This window comes from Selaginella moellendorffii, unplaced genomic scaffold (assembly GCF_000143415.4).
Source record: "Selaginella moellendorffii unplaced genomic scaffold, v1.0 SELMOscaffold_60, whole genome shotgun sequence".
Classification (NCBI taxonomy): domain Eukaryota; kingdom Viridiplantae; phylum Streptophyta; class Lycopodiopsida; order Selaginellales; family Selaginellaceae; genus Selaginella; species Selaginella moellendorffii.
This window is the reverse complement of record NW_003314321.1, coordinates 1,012,835-1,037,161: the sequence shown is the minus strand read 5'-3', so window position 1 is coordinate 1,037,161 and position 24,327 is coordinate 1,012,835. Positions and strand designations below refer to the sequence as shown.

General features: G+C 46.9%; 5 protein-coding genes and 1 non-coding gene across 8 annotated transcripts; 2 read left to right on the top strand and 4 right to left on the bottom strand.

Annotated features, from left to right (window-relative positions):
• Window positions 1-1,853: 1,853 nt before the first annotated feature.
• On the top strand, window positions 1,854-4,403 carry LOC9644526. Its single transcript, XM_024689019.1, has 4 exons — window positions 1,854-2,046; window positions 2,127-2,138; window positions 2,593-3,119; window positions 3,171-4,403. The coding sequence occupies exons 1-4, from the start codon at window positions 1,854-1,856 to the stop codon at window positions 4,401-4,403; spliced, it is 1,965 nt and encodes a 654-aa protein (XP_024544787.1).
• A 2,719-nt stretch (window positions 4,404-7,122) lies between these two features.
• Window positions 7,123-9,344, bottom strand: LOC9644525 (fructose-bisphosphate aldolase-lysine N-methyltransferase, chloroplastic). Its single transcript, XM_002983898.2, has 8 exons — window positions 8,809-9,344; window positions 8,717-8,745; window positions 8,429-8,643; window positions 8,223-8,345; window positions 7,883-8,161; window positions 7,695-7,826; window positions 7,443-7,646; window positions 7,123-7,383 (listed from the first exon to the last, which is right to left on the bottom strand). Exons 1-8 carry the CDS (start codon window positions 9,324-9,326, stop codon window positions 7,369-7,371), a joined length of 1,515 nt encoding a protein of 504 aa, XP_002983944.2. The 5' UTR covers window positions 9,327-9,344; the 3' UTR covers window positions 7,123-7,368.
• A 634-nt stretch (window positions 9,345-9,978) lies between these two features.
• LOC112351372 lies at window positions 9,979-10,171 on the bottom strand. Its single transcript, XR_002994084.1, has one exon. It is a non-coding gene; the product is annotated as a U2 spliceosomal RNA (small nuclear RNA).
• A 145-nt stretch (window positions 10,172-10,316) lies between these two features.
• Window positions 10,317-11,504, bottom strand: LOC9644524 (peptidyl-prolyl cis-trans isomerase-like 1). Its single transcript, XM_024689056.1, has 7 exons — window positions 11,292-11,504; window positions 11,197-11,230; window positions 11,098-11,145; window positions 10,944-11,029; window positions 10,753-10,890; window positions 10,549-10,699; window positions 10,317-10,463 (listed from the first exon to the last, which is right to left on the bottom strand). Exons 1-7 carry the CDS (start codon window positions 11,435-11,437, stop codon window positions 10,374-10,376), a joined length of 693 nt encoding a protein of 230 aa, XP_024544824.1. The 5' UTR covers window positions 11,438-11,504; the 3' UTR covers window positions 10,317-10,373.
• Window positions 11,505-11,514: 10 nt separating this feature from the next.
• LOC112351351 (putative pentatricopeptide repeat-containing protein At3g23330) lies at window positions 11,515-13,380 on the top strand. 3 transcript variants are annotated; one of them, XM_024689055.1, is made up of 6 exons: window positions 11,515-11,581; window positions 11,635-11,712; window positions 11,780-11,824; window positions 11,886-11,927; window positions 11,984-12,144; window positions 12,246-13,380. In XM_024689055.1, the coding sequence occupies exon 6, from the start codon at window positions 12,287-12,289 to the stop codon at window positions 13,301-13,303; it is 1,017 nt and encodes a 338-aa protein (XP_024544823.1). In that variant the 5' UTR covers window positions 11,515-11,581; window positions 11,635-11,712; window positions 11,780-11,824; window positions 11,886-11,927; window positions 11,984-12,144; window positions 12,246-12,286; the 3' UTR covers window positions 13,304-13,380. The 3 variants fall into 3 exon arrangements, with proteins under 3 accessions (XP_024544823.1, XP_024544821.1, XP_024544822.1); XM_024689053.1 differs by having other exon boundaries at window positions 11,984-13,380; XM_024689054.1 differs by lacking the exon at window positions 11,515-11,581 and having other exon boundaries at window positions 11,598-11,712; window positions 11,984-13,380.
• A 6,500-nt stretch (window positions 13,381-19,880) lies between these two features.
• LOC112351341 (pentatricopeptide repeat-containing protein At3g63370, chloroplastic-like) lies at window positions 19,881-22,801 on the bottom strand. Its single transcript, XM_024689018.1, has 3 exons — window positions 22,625-22,801; window positions 21,325-22,490; window positions 19,881-21,243 (listed from the first exon to the last, which is right to left on the bottom strand). The coding sequence occupies exons 1-3, from the start codon at window positions 22,799-22,801 to the stop codon at window positions 19,881-19,883; spliced, it is 2,706 nt and encodes a 901-aa protein (XP_024544786.1).
• Between the last annotated feature and the right edge of the window lie 1,526 nt (window positions 22,802-24,327).

The following is a 24,327-nucleotide window of genomic DNA, read 5'->3' as shown; positions in this document are numbered from 1 at the left end:
CCAATATCTTCCATGGAGCTCCACACATCCTCGACACTTTTGTTCATGCTGAACTTTGGCATTACCTCCCCTATGAGAGAATAACTCATAGCGTTGTGCACATGGATACCCAGGAGCCTTCCTTTCTGAAGCTTTCCAGACAATCCATTATATGGACCAAGATAGTGTGCTCTATGCTCCATCGCACAAATCTAGTAGCAATAGTGCTCCCGCGCAGCACTTGGTGTGGGGGATACCCTAAACCCTAAACAGGTGATTTCATCAAATTCACTCCTGTCACACACAAACGTTGTCTTGTAGAGACTCCAATCTTTGTGGTGAGCAAATGGATTTCTTTTTTGCTCTCCTCCACTCAAATTTCTCAAGTTTCAGAGACCAAAAAATCCAGAGCTAGCTGTATGGAAGATGGTGCCATCTTTGAAAGACAGGCGCAATGCCAGAATCACAAGTTTGAGTTGCACTCGGACTCTTGTATCCTCGAGTGCTCACACGGTGCTGTGATCATGCAAGATCAAAACACCACTATGCAATCCACATCCTTTATGTGCTGTTGTCATGTTGTAATAGAGAGCAAGTAGAGGAAACAAATGAATGAGGGATGACTACTTATATGCTCTCTTACTTATGTGAGTTTGTGTGGCATGGCAGCATTGGCTTGCAAGGATGCGAATGTAACAAAATTACCATTGGTTACTCCACAGCAGCGGTGGAGAATGTCTCTTTACAGAGTTGTAGAGGCTTTTATAGCCAGCCAACCAGCATTCCAAGCTCTCTTTTGATCCATCCTAAATTCCCATGCGATCGTCAATATATCTGTTAAGATATATTAGCCATTTAGAAGAGGTGGCTTTAAACTTGTCCTTGAGGGAACATAAAAAAAGGCGAGCATACACCACAGAAAAGTTAGACCCCATAGCAGTGCCTTGGATTTGAAGAAAACAACTCCCATTGAACTTAATATAATTGTGTTGACCATGATAAAGTATGTTTGCATTGAATCTCCAAAATTCCTATATACAAACTTGTAGAGACAAACGTGTGGGAATGCTTGGGTAGAGCGACTCCACCAAAAGTGAAGAGGATTAAATCTTTTGGGAGCTGCTGTTGATGAAGAAATGAAGCCAACATAGCTAGCAATTAGTCTCCCGTGTATCTATTTTAGAACCTTACATGGAGGTGAGGGCAAGGTACTTGGTTATATTCTTGTCGAGCCACAAGCAAGATTTATACTTCATGAAGAAGTGAAGCCGCAATCAAAGGTACTTTTCTGTCCACAGGCATTGGGGGCGACTTTCTTCCCAAGCTGTAGCGTTGGGTTCTTTGGTGGAGTGGGTGTTGTTGCGGTGCTGTGAGGGCTGCATCTCTTGTCCTCTGGGAGGTGAAGGTGGTCTTTGATTCTGAGTTGCTGTCAGGGGCTGGCGGTGCTGGGGGGGTCGTCGCCCTCGGCCGCTTGGCCGGCTCGGTTGGGACCATGGGGGTGGTCCATGGTCCGTTTGGACCATGGACCGTTTCCTCGAGACTGGTACTGGCCACCTCTGCCAGTCATGGCTGGCTGGGAACCAAGCACGGTTGGAGATTGCCAGTGCAAGGGACTCCTTGAAGAAAAATCCGGGGCACCGGAATAGGTGGGAGGAGTCCCAGTATTCTGGCCCTGCTCGTTTCCCTGCCAACTTCACGTTCACTATTGGGGAGAGAAACCTTGCATGTCTTTGAAGAGCCTGTTTCACATATGTGGGGTGAGGTATCCGTCCTTTGCTGTCGTTTGCCTTGTGATCTCAGCATCTTCGCTCTTCTTCTGTGTATTTCTAGTGATTATATACAAAAGGTTTCAAGATAGGGTTACAGCTAGCAAAATGGAATTGGCCAAGGTGCAGGCTCAAATCGCGCGTCTTGAGCCGCAGATCCAAGCGGCTGGGGAATCTTTTCTCTCTGCCTTTCAGAGTGGCAATCAATCTCTGGCGGAATATTGGCGGAATGAGAAAGAGCAGCTGCGGATGAAGGAAGAACAGCTGCGGGAGGAAAAACTCGTCCTCCTCCAACGTAATGGTAAGCATTCTTTGTGTTTTCTAGTTATAGTTTTTTCTTCCAGATCTAATACCAACTTTGTTTTGTTCTGAATGTTGCAGTGCGTGGATCTGGTAAGCAATTGCGAAAGCCCTTTGTTTCCTTGCACATGCATCCATGTCGGAAGTCCCATTTTTTTTGTCAGTTCTTGGTATTCCTAGTGCACCATGAAAACGGCGGATGTCTATAGGGTTTCAAAGTCTTGCTTCGCTGTTCTTGGGTGCTTGTGTCTGGCTCGTGGTTGTAATTGAATTCACAGCCATCTGCTTCCCTTGCGTTTTATTAATGCTGTCTCTGTCTTCGTCGGCTTAGAGCTGGGTTTTGCGTTTCAAGTTTTCCTGCTCCACTGTCCTCTTACTTCTTGTCAGGATCCTGCTCTGGTTTCCATGTCTGGTCATGGTTAAGGATTTTTGCTTCCTGAGCCATCTCTCTTTTTTGTGTTGGATATCTGGTAATCTCTCTGTGTGTCATTCTCACTCCCTGTTCGACCTTTGGCTGTGTTTAATTCTGTGGCCATCGCTGTTCCAGGGGCGCTAACCCGGACGAACGTTGATGCCGTCTGTGCTGAAATTTGGGAACGGGTGAAGGAATGTCTTCCTTCCATGCCTCCAGAGCAATATTTTAAGCGCTCTTATTCTCGTAGCAGCAAGGAGTTATGTACGTTGGAAGGCAGGCCGGTTCTGTTACTAGAGGGGTTGAAGGATGGAGATTATATCGGGTCTGCGTCAGAGGTGCTTCGGAAGCTGCGGGATACAAACCTCTGCTTCTTGGTTGATGCTTCTGGCAGTGGCAAAACAAGGACGCTCTACGAAATATCTTGTCAGAGGGACTCCATTTACTTGACGGGTGTTACGGGTAGTGGAGCAGGGGATGAAGGTTCTCGAGATCTTAATCACGTTGCAACAGAATTGGGACGCTTGTATCCCGAGGGAGTCATTCCAGTAGATGCCTTAATGGTGTGCCTGGCAGCAGTTTTCATATCCAGGTTTTACATTTTGAGAGAAGCTCGCTCTGCAGGCGTCAAAGTTACCCCGCTCGTCTGGCTTTTTAAACAAGTAAGATTCGTGTTTGGTTTGTGAGGGAGCTAAAATGTTTGTGTTGTGCAGATATACTTTTCATACTTGAATTATGATCCATGGTGGGAGCTCACGAAGAGGATTCTCGGTCTGATCGGCAATTCATCCGACATTGAAGCTGCAAGCACCATCTTTTCTGACATGCTCGATGAGCTGAAACTACAGGTAGGCTGGGACGGCGTTGTGATAATAGACGAATGCCAAGAACTATCACGTTTACTGGAGAACAGGTTTACAAGCAAGACTGTAAATGAGGTGAACCGGTCGATGCTAGACAAGCTCGTCTTAGCTCTGCGTGAGATGAAGTTCGAAAAGACCATAATATCTGGGACAGGCCGGCATTTGATACGGATGCTAGACTCCCATTCAGGCTCCGTGAAAGACATACTCAGCTATTATGTGTACTCAGACTTTGGGGGCTTTTCTAGCGCTGAATCTATCAAGGAGTACACAATGAAGTTTGTGACAGACGTGGACGATTTCGACTTCAGCACGATCTTTGGTGTTTACAGAGGCAGATACAAGTTTTACGTGACAGTGTTAGAGATGTTCTTACGGGATTCAGAGGAGCAACCATTGGTCGCTACAGACTATTTCCTGAAGAAGGCAGATGATTTGTGTAGGCGACCAGGCCCTGCCCTCTCCATCAACAGATCTGTGTGGGACGATGTTGTGAGGTTCTTTGCACTACCATCATTCCATCCCGGGTGTTGGGAGGTGGTCATAACTTTATTGCTGCTGCGGGTGTACATGGGAGTTCCTGTAAACCTGGCAGTCACGGACAGTGATTTGAAATTTGTACAAGCAGGGATCGGCAGGCCGAGAGGGACTGTGGCGAGCAGCTACAAGACTTTGCATTTCAAACCGGATGCAGATTTCTGCTCGGCTCCTCCTCAGGATGCAACACAGGTTTCCCTTCAAACTGTTGAGATTGGAGAACCACTCGTGGTGAGGGCTTTGTGGAACTATCTCACAGCCAGTGGAGACATACAGAAGCTGATCAAGGATATGGGTGTTTGCAGCAAATCAGACCTAGGGGTGAAGTTTGAAGCATATTCTGCTCCCTTGCTTTTGGAGTTTTTGGACAATAAAGCACAAGTGGATTTTATCCCAAAGGTCTACAAGGAAAAAGTGGATGTGGTCTACAAGCATCCTCTACAAGTGCCAAGGCCAAACGACTGTGAGATGGTACAACAAATGCCAAGGCCAAACGACTGTGAGATGGTACAGCAAATGCCTAAAGAGGACAATGGGATGACCTAAGGTTTTACAAGGAAAACAATAGGTATCCTCTTTGCATTTTTTATTGTATAATGATGAATTTATTTGTTGTTTTGTTGCAAAAATCCTTTCGGTCTTTTCTCCATAATGGAAATATCATTAGGTTTGGATCTGATATAATTGTAACTTATATTAGTAAGGTAAGAAAGTAACAAATTCCTGTATTCTCACTTTATTAACACAAAGTTATCTCAAGCACAGACTTTGGATATGTGCTTTGGATATGCTAGACATTGAAGATCTATTCTTGCACAAAAAAGGTCATAAAGAAAAATCAGAAATTGAGGAAATAGCTGTCATAAAGTTTAAAGAACTTTTGCATAAAGGAGAGCTTTTAAAATGGATTATCTACCTTATTACAGATATTAGTGCTTTTTGGAAGAATCGTGTTTATACTTTTATGTGTGGGAATGCTCCAAAAGTCCAGAAAGTAAAGTGTGTGGATGAGAAGTTAAAGATGACAGGTCTTGTTGGGATAATTGACAAAAATATGCAAATGATGATAGAAGAAAATGTATGGTTTGTTGATGTTGTGCAATATTTAAAATATAAGGAATAAATTTTAATTTCATTATTGTTTTTGAAAGCCTATCTAATAAATCTATTACTTTCACTTTATATAATTTAAGTATATGCATACCTGTATATACCTAAGTTATACAATATGATATGATTACAGTTTATCTATACAAGAGTGTGTTTTGTGTGTATTAGACATGTATAATATGATCTAAGTATATTTTAATGTATATTACATGTGTACATGTACATAATATGATCAAAATTTATATAAGATGGATGTATAAATGAAATTTTTAGAGAGAGAGAGAGAGAGGGAGGAGGGAGGGAGAGTTCTTTTACCTAAATCTGAAAATTGTAATCCTAGTAACTTTTTTGTTATTATAGTTTCTTTATATTGAATTCTCCCACTACTTTATCAATAATTTTTCTATCACACTAAAAAAGTTTCAAAGACTGATTTTTATCTAAACCTAGATTCCTTACTAGTATAAAATATTAACTGTAAGATGATGTAATATGCCAATATCCAAACATCTATTTGTAGCAATGTTTGGTTTTCTTCTTGAATTTAATTATTAATTACTTTTATTTAGAAACCAATGGAAAAAATTTCTAGAATTCTGATATTTAATGAGTTAAGGAGATTTTTTTCTAGCAGTCAAGAGAGATATTTCAACTTCTGATATAATATAATATTTTAATTATTTTTCATAATATTTAGATAGATACTCGCCAACCATTTTGTAGAGGGGTGTTGTGATCTTTGTGGCTTTTTAGGTTGCAAATCATCCTTTTGTTATCTAATCTTATATTTGGTTAATAATATATGAAATTGATTAATCTAATAATATACTCTTACAAGCCTAATTGTTAATAATTTTCTGGTCAGCCTCTTGAATTCTTAAGATCTCACTCTTGGGAATAGGGTGAAAACCTAGAATGAGCCAAATATATAATAGGGATAGTGGGTAGATCCAACTTGAGACATTATCTTGGTTCTATACTAAACTCTATAGTTGGTGGAATACCTCATGTTAAGCTATAAGTATACTTTAATAGCACTAAATTCATTTTATATGTTAATCTTGGTGTTTTATATATTAATTTTGGTGTGGGGGTGCTTATTGTGAATGTGCTTATAGGTGACTTACATTAAGCTATTGGTATAATGCTAGATTTCATTTGAGTCTATATTACATGTTAATCTTAGTGTTAGATGTTGGATACTCTAAAACTTTCTTTATTGTTTTATGCTCTTGCTTTTTTATTTTTTATCTCTACACTCAAAAGTTATTTTATGCTCTAATTTCTTCATTCAGTGTCCCAAAGCCTTAATATTTAAATCCCACTCTGTTGCCTTTGGCACATATGTTTAAGAGTTTGGTTTTACCCTGTGGTCATTCTATAGTACTCATTATGAGGTAAAGGGTGAAAACAACATATGCTATATTTAGTATTAAAAATTGAGTCTCAATGGGTATTATCCAATAAAATTGGGCAATTAATCTCATTACATATGTAAAGATGAAAATAATGATTCGAGTGGGTTCATGTTTAGTTGCTATGGCTTTGCATACATCCCTTAGGTGTCAATTTCTATTACTATTTTATACTATATTGTATATGAGCTTTTATTTAGGCTCAATATGATGGATTTCAAATGTACTATTTGTACAAGTTATGTTTAGGCTCATGAGTGAGGCATATTAGCAATTTAAAGTTATGTTTTGAGTGGGTAGGATTACTATTAGCTTATTGGTGGTTATGTTACCATAAGTTATTGCATGTTACTCTAGGTAAAAAGTAAACCTTTTTGAGTTTGCAATTAGTGGTTAATAGGTCGGTCCAGCATGACACTAACAGATACTTCTTAGGCATAATTACAAGTGGATCAATTAAGAGTATAAATATTAATCTATTAAGTAGTCATTGCCATACTATTTCATAAGCTGTTCTTAGATTGGACTGAAATTAATGCAAACACAAGCTTAAAGTTTGAGTTTGAAAAGAAAGTTATTAAGGATAAAAAGATTAAACACTTTCTCTTATCCAAGTGATGATTTATAATAAAATGTGATCTCATTGCTTGTATTCATATCATAGTCTCTACATAAATGCATATTAGTTATGAATAAAAATCCTCAAAAACTATAATATCAAATAAGAATGCATAAATCAATTTATTAATGCCGTACCAGATTTATTCTCTAATACCATATTAGCAAGGCAGAAACAAAGATTATCTAGCTATCAAAGTGCCTCATTATATAGTGAGAACACGAATTATATTAACTTTTTTCATATCTAGATGATATCCTTCACTCCTTCACTCAAATGTCTTGTCTAACCTCTATCACTGTAGTATACATCAAGCCGATAGCCGATTACCGACGCTGGATCGAACCACAATTGGATGGGATAGTTTCTAAGATTTGAAAACCTGTAGAGATGAGAATGTTAGAGATGCCCCTGAAATCGAAGGAAAAGACAGAAGCACACCCATGGCGTCATGTTGCCTTTGTCATCCAGCAATCCCAAGTCCCGTAGTCTTCTCTCCGCATAGAACTCAAGCCTGTCCAGATCTGCGAGATGCGTCTCGAACCACTGTAGCTGCTCTTGCAAGATTCTCTTCTCGCCAAGTCTCACAACCACAGCCATTTTCTTTCGTGTGCTAAGTTCACTAGAGTTCAAAAGCATGGTATCCTGGCAAAAACAGCAATCAACCGACAATGAATTAAGTACAATATGTACCTCGTCAATAGTAGAGCTGTACTCTCTTAGCGTGGCTCGACAGCCCTCGATCATAGCTTCACAAATAGCCTCCTCATTCTCCCGGCTGATAGGAAGTCTCAAGTGATCCCAGACAGTGTTTCGGAATAGTGCCTGCAAACGCGGAGGGAATTCACTTACAATGACTACTAGAGAGTTTCGCAACATACCTCTAGCAAGAATGAATCGGATCCGAACAATGCAATGAGCCTGAGGTACGCAATCATGTCTTCCGGAGGGCCTTGATTTCTGTAAAGGTTGAAATAAGCAGTGCTATCCAGTCCTGCCATCTGTGCGATGTCCACTTTGTCATCGGCAAAACGCTCAGAAAGAGATACTTGCAAAGTCAATGTGAAACTATCCCGGTTGTTTTTCTCATCGCTATCCACAAACCCGTAGTCCGTGGCAAGCTGTGCATTCCCTTTCTTTTTCCCATATTGTATGAGAACCTACGAAGGAAAACAAGGAAAAGGTGAGATTTCAAACAGGAAAACAGACTCGAGATTTCACCTCTTGCTTCTCAGCACAATTCGCTGCAGCTTGCAACGTCAAAGTTTCTTGGCGAGCGAATACTCCGGCAGACTTGACTTTCCAGCCAGGATCTTCATTGGTCAGCCCGAAGCCATGATTTACCTGTGCGAAGCGGCTATATATCGGGGTCAATTAAACACTAAGCAGTTTCGAGCAAGAAAAAAAAAAGCAATGCAGCAACTTACAAAGTCCGCCAGTGGTACCAACGCGAGGTTATCTCCGATAAGTGGTGGAAATGTCCGAGAACGCAGTATCCCGAAAGCCCAGGTAAACGCCTCAAGAGTGTAGAGGCTACGATCGAAAACATCTGGCCTTGGCTCAATCACCTCCGTCATCACCTTGTCATATTCACGCTTGAGAAATTCCTTGAAACCATTCATGGAACTGAGGAGCTGAGTACCTGGAAAAGAACGGGAGAAGAAAACGTTAGTACCAACACAATAAGGATGGCATTGGCGACGACCACATCACACCTTTGAGCTCGGCAAGTTCTTCTTCCGACCTGGAAATGGTTGCTAAGTTTGATCTTCACGATTTTTTCTTTCGAATGAAAAAAAGAGCTTACCAGAAGAGTGGAGAATCTAGCGTGCGTGGAAGAACACGAATGTAAGCACTCCAATCCGAGTGAGGCTTGGCCTTCTCGTGTAGCAAATACAACGCCACTGCGATCCACGGCCTCAATCCCTCGCAGCACTCACCGATCTCAGACCTTCTCACAGTGTCCGCATCCATCCACAGCGTCTTGGGAATGGACACCACCTCCTGGTTCTTGGACACGCTGCGCTTGGCAAACAGCCCCAGCCCCAGCTCCCCGCGCCTCACCTCCACACCTCCAGGCTCTGCCACGCCCTTGCTCGCCATCCATTCCAGCAAATCCCTGGCCGCTGCTTCCCTGTCGATGCCTCCGGCCACGCCATTCCAGCTGCTCGTCGCCAAAATCCTGCTCGGACGATTTGTGCTCCTTCCGCTGGAAAAGGGAATGCAGCCGCTCGGCGATGGCGGAATTCCAGTAAGAACGCGCGCATTCCTTGCTGTGTCGAGGGAGAAAGAAGAGCAAAGGAGAGAGAGCAGCGATGCCGCCATAGCTGTGACCTAGAAAGAATTTCAAAACAAAATGCTTTTTTTCTCACCCGATTTCATCATCACCAGATTCGAACCGACAACCAGTAGGTTACAAAATTCGCACCTAACCATGCTAGCCTTTTTCCATCTAGCTACTAACCCGGATTTACGTAAAACACATCATTCTACTAAATAAGTTGGTGATTTTAGGTTTGCTTAAGGGTTATTGTCCCTGCCCTACAAGTATTTTCACGTGTTTTCGTCTGCAGCAGAGGAACCACGGTACTGAATATCCACATTCTGGTATTGAAATGAAGCTGGTCACTTGAGCGATTAGTTTTTAGCTGATCAAAACGGTTTTAATGTACAATGTTTAAATCGTGTGTGAATACTTTAGTGTTCTTAATTTGGATTTTCTTTACATTTCGCTTTATAGGTATAAAGAATATACCTAAATATCTAAGTATATTCTAGAATATTCTCTAATCTAGCAACTTAAAAGTTTTCATATAAAAAACTATGAAGTTCTTTATTTTGCCTCATATCTAGAACTGGAAGAGTATCAAGTAAAATTTGAAAAACAATATAAAACTGAGAAACACTATATTATCCTATAAATTACAAGTTTAGCTAGATTTTCCTAAATATCCTTTTTGGTTTTAAATTTGGGGGGTTGGGTTGTGCCAGGCTAAGGCGGTAGTGTAAGGCCAAAGCGACACGTGGAGAGCCGGGTAGCAAGCTACCGGTGGCCCTCCTCCCACAAAAAACTAGGTTAATAGCGTTGGGGCACGTGGCCCCATATCAGCTATTAAACTGATAAGAACAGATACTACACTTGATCTTAGCCAAAAGGCCGAGAAAGGTATGAGTTGCATTAGTCCGGCGCTCCCATTATATACTCTACCTAGGGCACGATTCTACGCCTTCGCATGTGGGATAGGGCGCACGCTGACGTGTCACGCTCTCCCTTCTCCACGTAAAACGCTGACGTGTTAGGTTAAGGTACACGCGTTTGCCACCTCGGCTGGTAAGATTCATCGCAATCACAATACACGCGGAAAAAAAAATTTAAGCAAGATCGTTGCCGACTCGTACACTGTGAATGGTAACGGGAACTAAGGGTCGATTTTCCGAGTTAGTTTCTTGGGCTTCTATTTCCTAAAAGACACAACCAAGAGAGAGAGAGAGAGAGAGAGAGAGAAGTAAGCGATGCTGAAGAACAAACAAAGAGAAAGAAGCTTGCCTTGACAACGTCTTGGCCACGCACAACGCGTCCAAACACGGTGTGCTTGTTGTCCAGGTGTGGAGTCTCCACGGTTGTGATGAAGAACTGGGAGCGATTGGAGTCCGGGCCAGAGTTTGCCATGGACAGCGTGAATGGTTCGTGCTTCAAGCTACACAAAACCATGAGAATCTCCAAACTTCAACAACGAGAGCTCTTGCTTACTTGGGTCTAAACTCGTCTTCGAAGGATCCACCCCAAATGGACTCGCCTCCTCTTCCATCTCCGCTGGGATCACCACCTTGGATCATGAAATCCTTGATGACTCGGTGGAACTTGACACCGTCGTAATATCCTTGCTGCCTGGGAGCCAAAGCATGAGCAAGGGAAGAGAAAACCAGAAGAGACGATGGTACCCAAGCACTGCGAAGTTCTCCACGGTTTTGGGAACTTCGTCGCGGAAGAGCTCCAAAACGATGACACCTTTGGTTGTGTTCATCAACTAGATTCACAAAGAGAAAGAGAGCATAAGAACGAAGAATTCCTTGAAAACAAGAATAAAAATGTTACCGCATACTTGGGAAGATCCATGCCAAATTTTTCTTTCCGACCAATGCCCTGCATCAAGAACCCAGCAAAGATCTCTCAAAAATCTATTCATTTCCTCACCTGGCGACTCCGATTGCCGCTGCTGCTGCCGCTCCTGGAACGAATAAATCAAAGCATGAGATCCGAGGAAGAAAGGATTCGTCGATCCGACTCACTGGCTGTGCCTGTGAAGCGCCAGGACTGAGAGGAAGAGCAAGACGACGACGACGTTGCAGGAGATGATGGTGGGGAGGCTGAGCCGCGACGGGCCTTTCTTGCGCTTGCTCTGCTGGAGCAGCGCTGCCGGCTTCATTCTCCCCATCGCTTCCTAGAGCCCTAGATTTCCAAATTTCTCCAAAGGGGAGAAAAGTGAATAAACCCTAAATCTCGAGGGCGGGCATTTTCTTCCCGGATCGATCGTTTGGGCGCTTTGGGCGATCGGGGCTGACCTTCTCTCGACCAGAGCGTGAGTATTTCTTTTGTAAAGAAAAGCTTTGCTCTTAGATTTGCTTCTTCTAGTTCTAGGCAGCAACGATTGATGCTATAACCAAAAGGGCTAGATTTCTCGCAGCTCAGCTCCGCGGCCAACACACTCTCGTGAGCATTTGAATTTCTCTTTGTTTTTCCCTTCTTCCAGTTTTTACCCGAAAGCAAACCATGCCAGATCAAACATGTAACAGAGCGATTTTTTCACGACCAAAGAGCACCCGTGAGTAGCCTTTCTCTCAACCAATTTTTCTTCCTCTGGCTTGACACACTTGCATCAACAGGGAGAAGAAAGAAGTAAATCACTACATGAGCAACACAAACTCGTGAGTTTTCTTTGTGTTTCTTCTTCTTCTTCTTGTAATCTAAAACTTCATGGCAGAGGAGAGCAATCGATTTCCAAGACGAGAGGGTCCAACTCCTCGCAGCGCTCAAGGAATGTAGTGTCTCGAGAGACTTGTGCCATGGGAAGCAACTCCACAGCTACGCGGTGGCGAGCAAGCTCGACTCAAACATCCGTGTGGCCACCACCTTGATCGACATGTACGCAAAGTGCAAGAGCATGGACGAGGCTCGCAAAGTCTTCGATGCCATCGCTCGTCCCGACGTGGTTTCTTACACTGCTCTCATCTCCGGCTACGCAGACAGCGACCAGGAGGAGGCAGCATTGGAGCTCTTCACTCGAATGGTTTCCAAGCCAGGCTCCTGCGAACCAAATCACTTAACTTTCGTGGCTGCTCTCAAGGCCTGCTCGAATCTAGCAACCAGAAACGGTGACAAGATGGGATCACTAGAAAAAGGGGTGGTTTTGCACGCTCGAGCGGCTGCTACAAGGAACTTGAGACACATTTACGTTGGAAACTCTCTTGTGGACATGTACTCCAAGTGTGGCAGCATGGTGGATGCTCGGATGGTTTTTGACAGGATGGAAGAACACGACGTTGTGTCGTGGACTTCGCTGCTGCTCGGCTACGCAGAGAACTCCGACAACAGGCTTGCGGTGGAGCTGTTTGGATGCATGAAGGCTCGAGTGCACTGTCCGTCACCAAATGCCAGAGCTTGCGTTCCTGCGCTCGTCGCGTGTGGAAATTTAGCAGACTTGGAAGCTGGGAAGATCATCCATGCTGGGATTTGTAGGAGTGGATTGGAAGACGACGAGTTTGTGGCAGCTTCCCTGGTTGGTTTCTACGGCAAGTGTGGAGACATGACCGACGCTCACCTAAACTTCGATGGTTTGCTCGAGAAGCCCGACTTAGCTACCTGGAGCTCGCTGATCACAGGCTACAGTCGGCAGGGAAGCAGCGATCGAGTTTTGGATCTGTTTGGACAGATGAAAGACACTGGCGTGAAGGCTGATGGTGTGATCTTTCTCGCGATTCTCACGGCTTGCACTCACGCCGGTCTGGTCGAGACAGGAAAGAGCTACTTCCGAGCGATGGTGGCCGAGTTTGGGATCACTCCGGGGATCCAACACTACTGCTGCATGGTGGATTTGCTGGGACGTTCCAATCGGCTGGAAGAAGCTTGGAGCTTGGCCAAGACGATGCCTGTGGAGGCGGACGCTGCGGTGTGGAGGGCGCTACTCAGCGCTTGTCAAAAGTGGAGGAACGCCACCATCGGGCGACCAGCGTTTGAGTCATTGGCGGAATCAAAGTCAGAGTACGTGCTCATGGCAAATATCTATGCCATGCAAGAAATGTAGAAGAAGGGTTCCATTTTGATCTACTTTTTACATTGATCGAAATAATTTCTCTATACAAAGCCAAAACCTTCGCAGCCTTCGCGAATAGCAAGCAAGAGTTTCTCTTCCAATTGCTCTCTCGACTGATAGTGAGGAAGAACGATAGTCCCAGAGCTAAAATGTCGATGATATTAGACAAATACCATAGGACAAAACTGATGCTTACCAAGTATATGCCGTTGGTAATTGATTCCATTCACCACCTTCAGTTATCAAAATGCCCGTGTTTGAAATCTGGTGAAACAAAAGCTTGTAAAAAAGTATAAGATCTTTTGTCATACCTTGGAAGACCCAGTCATGAACTTAAGCAGCCGAACTTTGTCCTCCTTGCAAAAGCCATTAACTGCATCCCAAAACCATTTCAAAATACAATAAGTATGTTCACATCTTGCAACTTTTTGCAACTCTTCAACTGCAAGCACACAAAATCACACTCTGAGAGAGGTTTGACAAGAAGAAGAAACATACCGTCTACATCAGGAGGCCCACTCATGAGCAGCTCTAGCTCCTTGACATCGAAAATGGATATCAAATCCTTCGATATCAGTTCGTAGAAACCATCCAGAAACGCGTCTATCTGCGGCTTGATCGAGCCTGTCAAGCGGTAGTCGGCGACATGATTCACATAGTCATGCTTGTTTTCCTCAGTCACTGGAACATCTCGACCTCCAGGAATAAGATCATGAATCGCCATCTACAGTAAACAAAAGGAAATGGATATGGTGATGTGAAAGAAGCTGTACTCACCTCTTTGCGTCCATCTGAATGATCGTCTATGCTGAAGCTCAGGCCCATGGACTCCTCAACCTTGTTCTGGAAATCAGGATTTCTAAGAGGGTGTAAAAGAAATGAACAAATTTACCTCTAACAGCCATACGAGGCTTTTGGAAACCTCCGGTTCCATGTCCATGTATGTGACTTCTCTTCCAAGTATGTGTTTGTAAAACGAGCGAGTGAAGCGTATATCCAGTTTTTGAGAGTCGATGATAGCCTTGGCTGCCTGGTTTTTGCAAGTAGAATTAGATAAGAAGCGATGAGCAGCACCACCGCTTACCAGGCGACCAACAAACTTGAAGTATGAGAGATGACCAGGACAAGAAGCCGAGCTTGGATTCGGCTGGTAACAATCCCCGACTGGAGAGAACAAAAGCGCTTGCTCCTCGACAATGGCTTGTGACACCACCTGAAACCACTCGCGTCCCAGTCCTTCACCTTCGCCTTCCTCTCCACGGAAATGCACACTCAACTGGAACTTTTTCAGCTTTTCTGCCGAGCGCTGCCCAAGTTCCTCGTAAGAGTCCTTTAGAATGTCGTGCCTGTGTATACGTATCTCCTCACTCTCGGAAATCGGGAACTTGCTCAGGAGGAACTCATGCTTGTCTTCCATAGCCAAAAGGCCGGGGCATTTTCGAAGCACTGGAAGCAAGACCTCGATTTTGACGACATTCTGCCCGACCAGTTCTCGTGCAAGAGCTAGAGTCGAGGGTGCTGGTGCATCCGAGATAAATTGTTGCGCGAGGAAGAAAGCCCCGACGAGTGGCCGTGCTGCCTTTGGCATGCCACTGCGTACGAATCCCCACAAAGGATCTAGAGCGGAGACGAGGTGCGGAAGATCCTTCTGCTCCACTCGATCAAGCGTTCGTATAAGATTTAAAACAGCACCGGTGGATGTATAATCGCCAACTTCTAGCTCCTTCACGACCGAGCTGACGAGTTTCGTAGATATGCTCGTCATTCGCGAGAGGATAGCTGGGGAAAGAGCTGGATTTATAGCGATCAAGTTGCCTAAAACGTCCCCCACACTGCAACATCATTACAAGTTTCAGTATGGGAACCGGTTTTGATTCTTACCTTGCGTTGACGGCATAGAGATCACACAGCTTGTAAAGCTTCACGTCTGAAACAGTTATGGCGATTGTTTCTTTGTTGCGTTTGAGCTCTAGAGTCATGAGCTTTAGCAAACGCACCGCCGACGCCACAAACTTGAGATCGTCCAGCAGACTGAAGAGCAAAGCCACGATCGAGACTACGTCGTCTTCTTTTAGTGACGCCAACACGGAAGAGTTACGGTGCCCACCAAGTTCAGCAAAAAGGCACAACAGTCGTTTCAGCACGAAGCAGGGAACTCCTGGAAAAAACAAAACAATGTTTAGATGGTTAGAAGGGAGTAATACTGAGCTTTACCAAGAACGAAGTTGCGATGGAAAAGACCATTGGCAGGTGATCCAAAAGCTCGTGAGTTTTCGGTTCTCAGGAGCATACGAACAAGCACCCTCGCCAGTTCAGCATGATTTGTGTGCTTCTTCAGAAAAGAGACCAATTTCCTCTCGTCAAATGACTCTGGAGCAAACCGGAGAAACTTGACGAGTGTTTCCAAGTCGTCGTTGTCAACCACCCATGACTGAGGAAAAATCTCTTGCTCTTGTTCGCACTGATCTCCTTCTAATCCATCCTGCATTTCGTCATCCTCCTCGACATCATCCTCGCCATCTCCATCTTCCGTCCCATCTTCACCATTAGCATACTCATCATCCTCATCTTCGTTTTGATCCTCCTCTTCGGTTTCATGCTCATCTTCTGTATGATGTCTGTCATGCTCGGCAGCTTGGTCTTGTAACGCAACATTTGGTGCCTGCTGATGCTGGGTTAGCTCCGGAAGCAAGTCCGGGCAGGTCCGAAGTATCTGCACGAGAAACACTTCAACATATTTCTGCACGAGAAATGGAAACTGGGAAGTACCTGCAATCTTAAGTCCGGATCAAGCGTCGCCAAAAATGCCCACATATTCTGTGTCGTCTCTTCGGCACCAGTGCTGATTGCAGCAACGGGATCCTCTGCTGTGGCGTACATCGCCTGTAGAAACGCGATGACACCAGCCTCCGACACATATGGCGGAATGGAAACAACGGGACGATGTCGGTGACTCGATAAAAAGTTTGCCAGCACCTCAAAAACTGAAGTTACGACCGCTGCTGCCTCTGGATGGTCTAAGTCGAGCGCAGCAAGGTTCTTAACTATACGGTCGGCAAGAAGAGCATCCAGGAACTCGTAGCAGCTCTCCAAAACCTTTGAAAGACGGACGAGTTTCGAGGTACTTATCAGCTCCAAGGAAAACGCCTTCATCAGAGCTTGGAGGACACTGTCCCTGTTCTCCCGCCATACAGCCTTTAAGAACTTGCTCACCGAGGATGCCTTTGACTCACTTTCTAACACCCGGTCAAGAATTCCAGCTTCGTGGCCGAGCAAAAAATCTGGAAACTCGTCATAAATCTTGGTCAAGAGCTCAATCCTGACGTCGTCTAGCCGGGCCAGAAGAGGATCGCGCAGCTGAGCAAAAACGTCGAGAAAATGGGTGGAAACCAATGCACTTTCGTCGCCACCATTGCCGGTGACTTGACCCCCCTTAAGAAAAATGTAGTGCTGGTCCTTCCCCACACGAACAACTTCACAGGTGTCAAATGATGTTCGCAAGAAGATGGCGGGCTCTCTGAATGCCCAGGACGACATATCTCTCAAAAAATCATGCACATCGGCCGCATTGGCCAACAAACGTGCTCGAATCGCCCGCACCATCCTGTGGTATAACATCTGATGGTCTTCCAGCAGATGCAACACCGTCTTGCAAGCGCAACTCTTAGAATCCGGGTTGACGCTTAGGTTGAGCAACCTTTCGAAAAGAACAGCCAAGTCCCTCGCATTTGTCACTAGCTCCAGTGCCATCTTGCGGTTCCTCGTCAGAGTTTCACCGAGTTTAAGCAGCTTTGGTCCATGAGCTGTAGGAGGAGTCTGGCAGATGAAGTTTCCAAACCAAACTACCGCTTGCTTGTGCTGATCTTCGGACATGACACTTGCAGCAAAAGGATTGCCACCGTGGTCGCCTCCTCCAAACAGAAGCCTTAAAACCACTGCAGCTGACTCTACTGAAGTCTCAAATTTCGGAGACAACAAGAGCTCTAGAAACTGGTTTGCTATACCACGCCGTCGAATAACAACAGCAGCAGTGGTATCTTTCGTAACCAGGAGTGCTAAAAGCTTCGCAGCTGCTGCCTCAGATCCCAGCTGGCAAACCAGTGACACCAAGGCGGTCTCTCTTTCGTGCAACACGCCGTTCCTCCAGATGGTAAGAATCAAATCCTCGGAGCCGTGACAGTTCATAAGTTTCAAGAGGAGGTCGACCATCTCCAGCATTGGTGGAAAGCTTGTCTCCAGCAAGTTTTCCTCAGCCATCTTCTCAACGGCTCGTTCAATGGAATCTCCTGTCTTCTCCAGCGCTGCTCTCGCCACTGCCTTATCGTATCCCATTGACACCAGTTTTGAAACGGCCAAATCGTCAACTTCGGCAGGGTTCTTCTTGCACAACTGTTCGAGAACCGCTGCCGCCATCCTTGGAGTGAACTGGGAGATGTCACAGAGTCGAATTACGCGAAGGACCGCATAGAAAATCTGTTGCTTGATTCTTTTCTCGTCCTCCTCTCCTGTAAGGTCCGCCCACTCCGAGTCCAAAAGCTGGCAGAAAATGGAGAAGTACACGTCTAGCGATGGTGCCATCCCTGTCGTCGAGCTTCCAACTGGTGTCGAGCAGCTTCCGAAAGCTTCGAAGGCGATCAACAGCTTGTCCAATGCGCCGGACATGAAGAGCTGCTTGAAAAAAAAAGCGTTGCAATGACCATCGTTGTTGAATAGCATCCGCTCGACGATCCAGGGTAGCACCTCCACCTTCTCAGCGCACTTCCCTTCGATTAACGATCCAAAATCCTCGCACAAACTCTTGGCCATCTCTGCGTAACCCCCACATTTGTCTGTGGGAGGAAATCTTTCGAGCTTCATAACCACAGACACCGGAAGCTGGCGAAGAAACTCGTAGCCGCCAACCCCAACGAGAGTCGACATGAAACTAGCACTCAGTGCCTTGAGCAGCACAGCTTCAGGAACGGCTGTCACGTCGTCTAGAATCAACTTGGCCAACTTCGCGTGTAACTCATCTGATAACTTCCAGGACATGGTTGCTTCCACAATCTTCCAGCCATCAGTGGACACCTTTGAGCTGCTTGAAGTCCCCCTCAACAGTCTGGGATTGTCAAAGATTTTTACCAAGAACTGCTCGACCTCTCCCTCACCCCCCTCGAAGGCCTTGGAAAGCAAGTCTCTGATCATTCGTTGCTTTTCCCTGAGCGAGTCGTCATCGCTACTGCTGATGTCCTTGAGTTCGTCTTCAAGCCAGATCAAGGCCTCGTTCAAGCTCAGGACTCCAAAGACGGAGGATGGAAGCTGACGGCGGCGTTTCCTGTCTTCATCCTGGAGATCTATGGGGGCCGAGGAATTATCCAGCAAAGCTTTGATAAAACCACTGGAATGCTGGACTTTCCCACTGAGAAACTCATGGACCTTTGCATCTCTTTCCGCGGTCGTGAGTATGTCCTCCTTTCCGTGAGCTCCCAGTGCATACAGTGCCGAGATTCGAACACTCTCTGGAACAACTCCATCGCACGCCACCGCCTCCAAGTCCAAGAGTTGGGATTTTTCTACATGCGGTACGAGCCCCAGAGCCAAGATGGAAATTCGAAGGTACTCGTACCGAGTTTCTGCCGATGAGAATGCCTTTGCGAAGCGAATCCTGGTGAGCAAAGAAAACCGGAGCTCCCCAGGCACCTTGAAGTCACGGACCAACCTGTTGAAGAGATCCAAGCAATCTTCCCTACACAGCTCCTCCACCTCAACCTGAATGACTTCCAGCTTCCCATCTTGATAGAACTCGAAGTATAGACTCCAAGCTGCCTCCTTTGCACAGAACCACTGATCCCTGCTTGGCCATCCGTAAGATATCTCTCGCACGTAGCTCATCGTCTTGGAAGAATAACCATCCTTGGTTTGAGCCGCGGCGAGAACTTCCAAGGCCAACACCACGATCTCCGCGTCCGCGGAAACCAAAAGACTAGCCAGAGACTGGAAAAAACAGGAGAAGATTTCGTAAAGTCCTTGAAGCTAAGAACCATACCTCGACGCCTGGAGCGTCGCCACCTTCGTTGGAATCGAGTTTAAAGAGAGCGTCTTTGAGAAGCGTGACCAGCGTTACCTTGGACTCTATCGTAAAGTCCTCCGCGAGCTCTCCATTGAGCTGGGCTTTGCTGCCCGCCTGGACACTCTCAGGGATCATCGCTCACGGAGCAATGAAAAGGAAAGACCTTAGCACCACCATTTAAAGCCCCGCTAGGAATATTTTTTTGGTGCACTTCCATCGCTGAGGAGAAGCTCTAGAAATCTTTGAGCACATGCTGATCGATCGCTTCATAGCAGCGCCTACGATCATGGATTGAGAGATCTAGAATCTGTGCTGGAAATAGAGAAGATTCCATGGATTGACTCACCTCCCTGGCGCTGGAGCTCCACATTGCCAAGGGATGGATCACTGCCTTCTTTCCAGCGCTCGCGAATGGGTATGTGGAAGTACTCGTCAAATTCCATGAAAGAAAGGTCGAGAGAGAGAGACCTTGCCTTGGAAATCCTCGAGCTTCTATCAAGAACCCTAATAGAAGAATGCTCAATGCAATGGGATGATCGAGGAAAGCATCACGTACGAGGCGCCATTGTCCGGCTCCAGCGCGATCATCTCTCGCGCGGCGTCTCTGCCCTCTTCCTCGCGATCGTGAGTCTTGCAAGAGGCCAGCAGCGTCGTCCACGCCACTCCATCCGCCGGGAATGGCATGCTCTGGACCAGATCGCGGGCCTCTTCCAGCTTCCCGGCTCGCCCCAGCAGATCCACCACGCACCGGTAGTTCTCTTCGTTCGCTTCCATCCCGAAATCGCCGTGGATGCTGGCGAAGCAGCGCCACGCCTCTTCGATCTTCCCGGCGTGGCTGCAAGCGTAGAGGATGCTCGTGAAGGTGGCCTCGCTGGGATGGATCCCGTCCAGCGCCATGCCCAGGAAGAGCTCCAGGGATTCGCGGACGCGGCCGTTCTGGGCGTAGCTCGCGATGATTGCGGTCCAGCTCACGACGCTCACGGTTCTCATGGCATCGAAGATCTCTTTCGCGCGATCGACCTCGCCGAATCGCCCATAGGCGCTCGTGAGCGAGTTTGCGACGCCCAGATCGTCCAGGAACCCGGCGCTGGCGACCGTGTGGTGGATCGATCGAAGAGCTCGCAGGCTCGGGCACGCGATCAGCACGCTCGAGTACGTGATCTCGCTCGCCCTCACAGCGCCCTCGAGATTCATCCGGTGGTAGAGATCCAGAGCTTCCTCTCCAGCGCCGTTTTGAGAGCACGCCGCCACCATCGCGTTCCACGACACGAGGTCTCTCTCTCCGCAGGGAATCCTCTCCATGGCCGCTCGTGCTCCATCGATCGATCCGGCTCGGCCGTAAGCACTCACCAGCGCCGTGGCAGCGATGGGATTCCCCTCCAGGCTATGGATCCTCGTTTCTTCTCGGATCAAGTCGAGGTGATCCACGCTTGTTAAGGAGCCAAGGAGCAAGGAAGCAATGCTAGCTTCGTTGGGTCTCACGTCCATCGCTCGGAAGAGCTCCAGAGCTTCGCTGTTCTTCCCGGATTGAGCATAGACAGCGATCATCGCGTTCCAGGAGATCACATTCTTCTTGCTGTGCTCGATTTGCTCGAAGATCTTGCTCGCGGTGACCACGTCCTCACCACAGATCCCATGCAAGCCGATCAAAACCGTGCCGAGCACCACGTCGAGCTTCATCCCGAGAGCGGCAACTCGGGGATAGATGTGGCAGCCATCGCCAAAGTTCCCAAGGTTGACGAACGCGGTGGCCAGGGCGGCCAGAGTTACGTCGTTGGCTTTCACTCCCTCGAGCTCCATCTCTCGAAACAATCCCACGGCCTCTTCCTCGCGGCTGTTCTGGGCTAGAGCAGTGATCATCGCTGTCCAGGAGATCACGTCTCTACAGGAGGAGGAAGGAGAAGAAGAAGCCATAGCCAGGAACACAGACTTGGCACTATCGACGCTTCCACACTTCCCATACATGTTGATGAGAGCGTTCTGGACGTTGATCCTGGACTCGAGCCCCCGGGAAGCGATCTCTCGATGGAGTTCCAGCCCGATCTCCAGCGAAGAAACGCTGCCGCAGGCATCCAAGAGAACCACAAAGGTGATATCGTTTGGCTGGAAGTTTTGTTGCTCAAGCTCCGCCATCTTTTTGTAGAGATCGATCGCCTGGAAACCACAGCCGTTGAGAGCGTAGGCGGAGATGATGGTGTTGAGCGACACAATGCTCCTCCTCTTCATCCGGTCGAAGAGATCTCTGGCCTTTGCGATCCTGCCACACTTTCCATACATGTTGATGAGAGCGTTGGCGATGACAACGTTGGATTCCAGCCCCAGTTTCGCTGCCAGATCGTGAATCGCTTCGCCCTCTACCAAGTCTTGCAGCCCCGAGCACGACTGGAGCACTGGAAGGAACGTAACTTCGTCCGGAACGATCCCTCCTGGAGCTCTCGTGATCATCTCCCGGAAGAGCTCCAGAGCTTCTCTGTGCTGCGAATTCTGGGCATAAGCTCCGATGATCGCGTTCCACGACACGGTGCTTCGCTCCGGCATTCGATCGAAAACTACCCTCGCGTCACGCAGCGCGCGGCATTTGCCATACATGTTGATGAGCGTGTTGCCGAGCACGAGGCTGGAATCCAATCCACACTCCTTGATCCTGGCGTGGATCTCTCGCCCTCGGTCGTAGCAGCCGCATTTGGTGCAAGCCCCGAGAGCTGCGATGAAAGTGGCCTCCTCCGGTGGAACGTCCATCGCCCGGAAGAGCTCCACCGCTCTCGCGCAATGCCCGTTCTGGGCAAATGCTGCGATCATGAGTGTCCACGAGAAAACGTTCTTGTTCTTGATCTTGGCGAAGACGATCTGGGCCTCCTCCACATCCCCACACTTGGCGTACATCTGGACGAGAAGATTTGCGACGTAGCGGTTGCGCTCCTGGCCGCTCCTCGCGATCCTCGCGTGGAGATCCTTGATGCCCGCCAAGTCGCGGCGGTCGCCGCATTGGCGGAGGAGCAGCGCATACCTCCGGGTGTCTTGGATCGATGGCGGCTTGCGTTGCTCCTGGAGGTAACCATCGATGGTGGGAACCTCCAGGATTTCTGGGAAGATGTGTTTGTGCTCTTGGCCAGGAGATTCATGCGAGATCTGTTTGCAGCGTCTAAATCAACTACCAAGAGTAGCACCTAGCGCGGTTGGTTAGGTGCGAGCCTTGTAATCAACTGGTTCTCGGTTCGAATCTGGTGATGATGAAAGTGGCTTTGAAGTGAGTCGCCACTCACACTCCTCTGTTCCAGATGAGAAAAAGCCCTCTGAGCCATTTTGTTTTGAAATTCTGTTTTGATAGTCTTGTGGTGTGCAACTGGAAGCATGAGACTGATGGATGCAAAAATGCAAGTTAGACTATCTCTTGTGTCGGTGGCATCATCATTGTTGTCGCGCAGGCCCTGCCTAGCCATCTTCTTTTACTTGGCCGTTTGATTATGGTTGCCTCCATTACATGTGTGACATGTATTTGCCATTGCAACTCCATAGCTAATTGGCGTACTTCATACCATATGGCATCAAGCAATTCTTGACTCTCAGCTGCTAGCACGGCAACATGGACAAGGATGGTGGTACGACATGGAGATGTGGATGCACAAGTTTGGCATGGATATCAACTACATTCTCAGCGCACTTGAAGAGGATCTTGAACAATGATGCACACAAGGATACATGGCAGAGGACACTAGGACAAAATATCACCTTTATTGCCAGGAGATAAACCCAGATGAAACATTCAGAATGGAGCAGACGCTCCATCGCCCCCGCACAGGAAGCCACAGCCTCCTCATCGAACTCGGACGCTGTGGACAGGGAAAACACCTCCGGATCTGCCTGGTCTGCGTGGAAGACACAGAGACGGTCAAACATCGACTGGGACGCTGAAACACACTTATTCCTCGCAAACAAGGACAATCTAGTTTTGCGGAAGTATTGTCACACTGTTTTAGTGGAGAAGGTTGATGCGATGGTTTCCAGGTTTTCCCACATCGTTTTAGATAGTCCGGGTCCCCACATTTATGAGCCACTGTGGTTAGTTTCGTGAGAAAATATATATTCTTCGCCTCCCACCTTGTCACTCGTGCTTTTCTACAGTCCGATTGCGCCTCCTGGCCAGGACCCCTACAGAACGGTGGATTATGTGCCCCAAGTATTTGTACTCATCAGTGGCCTCGATCTGTTCCCTTCGTACCAGAATTTGCTCTCCTGATCTGGTCCAAACACCAAGGTTAATCTGTAATCCCGTATCTTGGCAGAATCGGTGGAGTGTGTCCAATGATATCGTCTGCATATCATCGACGAGTTCATCATTCATCATCCGCCATCATCTTTTCCAGACCATCTGGGCAGCCTTAGGGCAAACCGGTGTCACACGGGATTTGGGCTGCGACCTTGGACATCTGCTTTCACTCTCGTGTACAGCTGCTGGATTAAGGTGCTGGAAGAGTTTGGTCCTCAAGACTATCAAACGCTTTTGTGATGTCCGGTCGAAACCCTACTTGACCTCATGCTCTGACTCCCGCTTGTTCGCTCCATCGGATAAGACGTTTCTCCACTAGTCGGGTGAAGAGCTTGGCAAAGATGGTGGAGACCATGATTGTCTTATAATTTCCTTGGGTCTCCTTGCTTGTATATCGGAACGACACAATTGATGGTCCAGCTACCGTCCTGGATGATGTTACTAGCCACCATGTATTCGCTGTAAACCCATACACGTCTGTGGCCTTCCACCGGTGGAGGCGGCTGATTGCTTCCTCCACCTGTTTCTCACAGAACGCCAGTGGGGTGTCACACTCAATTGAGCTCATATAAGTACTGTATCCAGGTCCACCTCATCAATAAAGATTGGTGCTGTCTTCTTTTTGAAGATTTTGTATGCCTGGTTGAACTTGTTCATTGTTGAACGCTCTATTGTGGTGACCACTTTCTGGAAGTGTCT